Here is a 5,626-nt window from a genome sequence, read left to right as displayed (position 1 = left end):
CTGGTGAAGTGAAGACTCTGAAAGCGCCCATGAGCCTGCTCAACCATTAAAGCACTAACTTCCATCCCCCCCCCCCCCCCCCCATCATCTTTGTGTCACAAACTTTGTCGCAGTAAATGTTCTTACCGCTTTGAAACGGTCAATTTCACAGAACGTTGACACATTCTCCTGGCATTGCTGAGTGATGGGGTTAAGCTGTGTCTGTGTGTGTGTGTGGGGGGGGGGGGGACCCTGGCTATGAGCAGGGAGTGATGTGAGTGTGTGTGTGTGAGAGAGGGGTGTGGGAACCCTGGATATGACCAGGGAGTGATGTGAGTGAGTGTGTGAGGGGGGGTGGGAACCCCGGCTACGAGCAGGGGGTGATGTGTGTGTGTGTGTGGGGGAGGGGAGGGGGGGTGGGAACCCCGGCCATGAGCAGGGAGTGATGTGAGTATGTCTGTGAGTGTGTGTGGGGAGGGGAGGTGTGTGTGAACCCCGGCTATGAGCAGGGGGTGATGTGAGTGAGTGTGTGTGTGGGAGGGGGGGGGGGGGGGTGGGAACCCCGGCTATGAGCAGGGGGTGATGTGAGTGAGTGTGTGAGTGTGTGTGGGGAGGGGAGGTGGGTGGGAGGGGGGTGTGAACCCCGGCCATGAGCAGGGAGTGATGTGAGTATGTGTGTGAGTGTGTGGGGGGGGGGGGGGGGCGTTGGAACCCTGGCTATGAGCAGGGGGTGATGTGAGTGAGTGTGTGTGTGGGAGGGGCGTTGGAACCCCGGCTATGAGCAGGGGGTGATGTGAGTGAGTGTGTGAGTGTGTGTGGGGAGGGGAGGTGGGTGGAGGGGGGGGGAACCCCGGCTATGAGCAGGGGGTGATGTGTGTGTGTGGGAGGGGCGTTGGAACCCTGGCTATGAGCAGGGGGTGATGTGTGTGTGTGTGTGTGGGGGGGGGGGGGGGGGGGAGGGGAGGGTGGGAACCCCGGCCATGAGCAGGGAATGATGTGAGTATGTATGTGAGTGTGTGTGGGAGGGGGGGTGGGAACCCCGGCTAAGAGCAGGGGGTGATGTGAGTATGTGTGTGTGGGGAGGGGGAGGTGGGAACCCCGGCTATGAGCAGGGGGTGATGTGAGTGAGTTTGTGTGTGGGAGGGGGGGTGGGAACCCCGGCTATGAGCAGGGGGTGATGTGAGTATGTGTGTGTGTGTGTGTGTGTGTGGTGGGAAGCCCAGCTATGAGCAGGGGGTGATGTGAGTGTGTGGGGGGGGGGGGGGGGGGGGGGGGGGGGTGTGAGGGGGGTGGGAACCCCAGCTATGAGCAGGGGGTGATGTGAGTGAGTGAGTGTGTGAGGGGGGGGGGGGTGAGGGGGGGTGGAACCCCGGCTATGAGCAGGGGGTGATGTGAGTATGTGTGGGGGAGGGGGTGGGAACCCCAGCTATGAGCAGGGGGGATGTGAGTGAGTGAGTGTGTGAGGGGGGGGGGGGGGGGGGGGTGGGAACCCCGGCTATGAGCAGGGGGTGATGTGAGTATGTGTGTGAGTGTGTGTGGGTGTGTGGGGGGTGTGTGAGGGGGTGGGAACTGGTCCCTGAGGGGCCATGTCATCTCCTCTTATTGCATCACTTTATTCATGTTTAGCTTCACAGCCCATTTCCTTTAATAATTACCCGCCCCCCCTCCTGTATCTATCTGTATAATCTGTCTCTGCATTTTAACATTCATTCAATCTCCTTTGTTTTTACCCCTCTCTCTCATTCCCCTCGTTCTGTTTTTTTGATTTTTGTTTCTTTTCCTCACTGCTGGCCCCCGCTTCATTTTTCCAGTTTTCGTTTTCTGCATTATGCTTTCTTATTCTGTGCCGGCTATCCGGTGCCACTTCCACCTGCCCTTGTCTCTTTATTTCTGCCCTTCCTGCCTCCTCAGCCGCCCCGGGAGTGTTTGCTCCCTCAGCCTGGCCGTGCCGGGCTGGCACGGAGAAGCGGAGAGGTCGCAGAGGCGAAGGAGAGAGAGCCGCTTGCCGGCGCTGCGCTCCACCGAGAGACACCAGCACGGCAGATAGTGCTAGTGCTGAGCAAAAAGCGCAGCCTCCCTCCCTCCTCCATCACCCTCTCCCCTCCCTCCTCCATCACCCTCCCTCCCTCCCTCCCTCCTCCATCACCCTCTCCCCTCCCTCCTCCATCACCCTCCCTCCCTCCCTCCCTCCTCCATCACCCTCTCCCCTCCCTCCTCCATCACCCTCCTCCCTCCTCCATCATCCTCCCTCCCTCCTCCATCACCCTCCTCCCTCCCTCCCTCCTCCATCACCCTCTCCCCTCTCTCCTCCATCACCCTCTCCCCTCCCTCCTCCATCACCCTCTCCCCTCCCTCCTTCCTCCATCACCCTCCTCCTCCCTCCTCCTCCATCACCCTCCTCCCTCCCTCCCTCCCTCCTCCATCACCCTCCTCCCTCCTCCATCACCCTCCCTCCCTCCTCCATCACCCTCCTCCCTCCCTCCCTTCCTCCCTCCTCCATCACCCTCCTCCCTCCCTCCCTCCTACATCACCCTCCCTCCCTCCTCCTACATCACCCTCCTCCCTCCCTCCCTCCTCCCTCCCTCCCTCTTCCATCACCCTCCCTCCCTTCCTCCTCCATCACCCTCCCCTCCTCCTCCTCAGCCTCTCAACACCAGCGGCGACCCCCCCTTTCCTCCCCAAACACCACCCCCTCTGCACCCTCCTCTGCTCGCCCCTATCTCCCAATTCCAATGCGCCTCTCTGAATCAGCCAGCAGGCTTCCTGACCGATTCAGGGGAAGGCGTTCGAAGGAGCAGCGACACACACACACAGATCTGCCTGATGCAGAGGCTTCGCTGAAGGGACTTGGACAAGAGGCACTCCCGTTTGCAAATACTGCAGAGAAAATGCATGGGACAGGTTTGACCTTGGGGCTCGTGCAGGATTGAAATTCAATTTAAACCCACCACAAAAAGGGGGAGGAATAAAGGGAAGGAAGGTTGACCACCTGGCATCCTCTTAGTGGACCACTCGAGCTGGCTTCTTTCCTTCTAGGATGTGCAGCAACCCACCTTTCAACCAGGACGATCAAAGGCAATGCAAATTCCTGTCGTATATGTTCTACCAGGCAGTGAGGGACCGCAAACCTGTATGGATGTTGGAGGACATGAGGACGATGGAGTCATTTTACTGGGAAGATAATACCAGCCTCCGCACTTACTCGCCTTCGGAGGCACTGCTGTACGCGGTCGTGCACAACCACCTGCCCTATGCCCAGCACTTACTGTCTCACTACCCGGACGAGGCACTCGAGGTACCCGGGGATCGGTTCTGCTGCTGCCCGGCCTCTGCTCCCCACCTCGCCATGGCTGTCAGGTACGACCGCAAGGACATCCTGGGCCTGATCCTGAAGACCACCAATCGACTCCCCGGCTTCAAGTCGTACATTAACAGGAAGGGCTGCTTCCACATCGAGGATGGGAAGACGCCTTTGCATCTGGCCTGCGAGCTCCTGAGGGCGGAGACTGTCCTCATGCTGCTGGGCAGCGGGGCTTCCCCTCGGATGGTCGACAGCAAAGGGTTAACTCCCCTGGATGTCATCCTGGAGCAACTCAGGGTGTCGAAGGTCAACGTCGAGTCCAAAAAGCTATGCATCGATCAGCTGCTGCTTTTCATGTCCAGCCTGCAGTTTAAGATGAAGAGGGCCCTGGAAGACAACCCCAATGAGTGGAACGGGCTGTTGGGAGAAGAGAAGTACAACTACCTCTGTGGGAAAGCACCCGCCACTTTATTCCTCATAGCAATGCAGGGCATTCTGAAATGTCTACCCCCATCACGGTTCCCAGCCAGCATCAAGGAATTGCCCATACCACAGTCCTTAAAGCCCTTGCCTTTAGGAATATCGACATTCCGCTGCGTGGACATCCTGTAGCATTCCTCAGGATTCTTCGAATTTTCCCCGAAAGGGGGTCTTTTGAACGCGAATGAATTGTTGCTGCCGGAGCATGCTGTTGCATCAAATACAAAATAGTCCTCTTAAAAAAATAATGCATGGCGTTGAAATACTTTTTGATAGATTTTATAGCTTGGTCATCCCATAAACATGGTTTTCTAGGTACATTGCAAATCGGGAGCATTAGAGTTAGTTGACAGATGACGCTCTAAAAATGTTTTATCTTCCCTCGCTCTGAATACCCAGCGCAGACAATGCACAACATTGCAAGCCTTGCTCTATAATTCGGCTGCTTGAGCGACAAATTGCCTGAGTTCAGTCTGAGAAGAAAATGGCAACTTAATTTTATCTAACTGCATGTTAGATTCAATCCGGTAGCTGGATGCAAGCTATACATTTCTGCATATGTATATATAGTAAGTGAATTTTGCAATCGAATCGACTGTGAGTTGATATAACGATGCATAATAGTGGACGAAGGACGCGAGGTTTAATTTTGGCAGAGAATGATATTTAACACAATTAGCATGGTGTGCGGTGGGGATGGGGGTGGTGGTCGGGAGAAAGACAGTGAAAGGCAGCCGTTTCAGTTTTCAGTTTCATTATGGGATATGCAGATATTATAACCTTCAGCCTCGATCACGTCCTGCCGTAGTGGATTACGCTTGCGTGAAAAATCTGGGCTAGCAGCATGTACACAGCGAGAATCCTCTAACATAGACCCATAGGCCAAATAACGTAGTACTGGAGAGACAGACAGCAGGAAAATGTGAGGGGTTAACAATATTTTCGGCTGAGACAATAACATGAAATGAATAAACTCGCATGTTTAATAGAGGTTTAAAAAAATCATAGATCCATTTAGTTTATATATTATATTTTAATTGGTGCCAAAGTATATCTATTTATACAGCTAATAAACTTTTCACAAATGTACAGTACCCATTATTGAGGATTTTAATAATTTTTACAACATTTGACAGATTTTTATTTTATGAAACTTTTGGTCATGTATATTGTTCACTAAATATAGAATAAGTACATTAAAATATTTATTACAACAGTACAGCAGTGTTATCCAATATATTAGTAATTCATCAAACATGGCTAATTGCGAACCAAATGTGGCCAATTTGATTTCTCGTCAGTAAATGAAAATTGAACACCAATATTGGGCATGTGATCCTCCCATTTGCCATTATCACCAGGTTCAAATATACTTTGCCTTTCTGTACATTTGTTGATCAGATGGTAGGATTTTACAAAAAAGGGGGTGTTACTGTTGTGACTGTTTTAACAACTTATATTTAGATAGCACCTTTAATATAATAAAACATCCTAGGCCAATAAAGTGAAATTTGATGCAATTTCACATAAGGAACTATTAGGACAGGTGACCAAAAGCTTGATCAAAGAGGTAGGTTTTAAAGAACATCTTTAGGCAGCACGGTAGCATGGTGGTTAGCATAAATGCTTCACAGCTCCAGGGTCCCAGGTTCGATTCCCGGCTGGGTCACTGTCTGTGCGGAGTCTGCACATCCTCCCCATGTGTGCGTGGGTTTCCTCCGGGTGCTCCGGTTTCCTCCCACAGTCCAAGGATGTGCGGGTTAGGTGGATTGGCCATGCTAAATTGCCCGTAGTGTCCTAAAAAGTAAGGTTAAGAGGGGGGGTTGTTGGGTTACGGGTATAGGGTGGATACGTGGGTTTGAGCAG

The 5,626-nt window shown here is 53.1% G+C and overlaps 1 protein-coding gene across 1 annotated transcript; it reads left to right on the top strand.

Moving 5' to 3' along the window:
- The first annotated feature begins 2,609 nt into the window (after nucleotides 1–2,609).
- Nucleotides 2,610–5,418, top strand: zgc:112001 (uncharacterized protein LOC550384 homolog). Its single transcript, XM_038814022.1, has one exon. It carries the CDS (start codon nucleotides 3,017–3,019, stop codon nucleotides 3,890–3,892), a length of 876 nt encoding a protein of 291 aa, XP_038669950.1. The 5' UTR covers nucleotides 2,610–3,016; the 3' UTR covers nucleotides 3,893–5,418.
- Nucleotides 5,419–5,626: the final 208 nt, after the last annotated feature.

The sequence above is a fragment of the Scyliorhinus canicula genome, chromosome 1 (assembly GCF_902713615.1).
Source record: "Scyliorhinus canicula chromosome 1, sScyCan1.1, whole genome shotgun sequence".
NCBI classification, from domain to species: Eukaryota; Metazoa; Chordata; class Chondrichthyes; order Carcharhiniformes; family Scyliorhinidae; genus Scyliorhinus; species Scyliorhinus canicula.
Note: the sequence above shows the minus strand (reverse complement) of the source record. Positions and strands in the feature narration are given on the sequence as shown.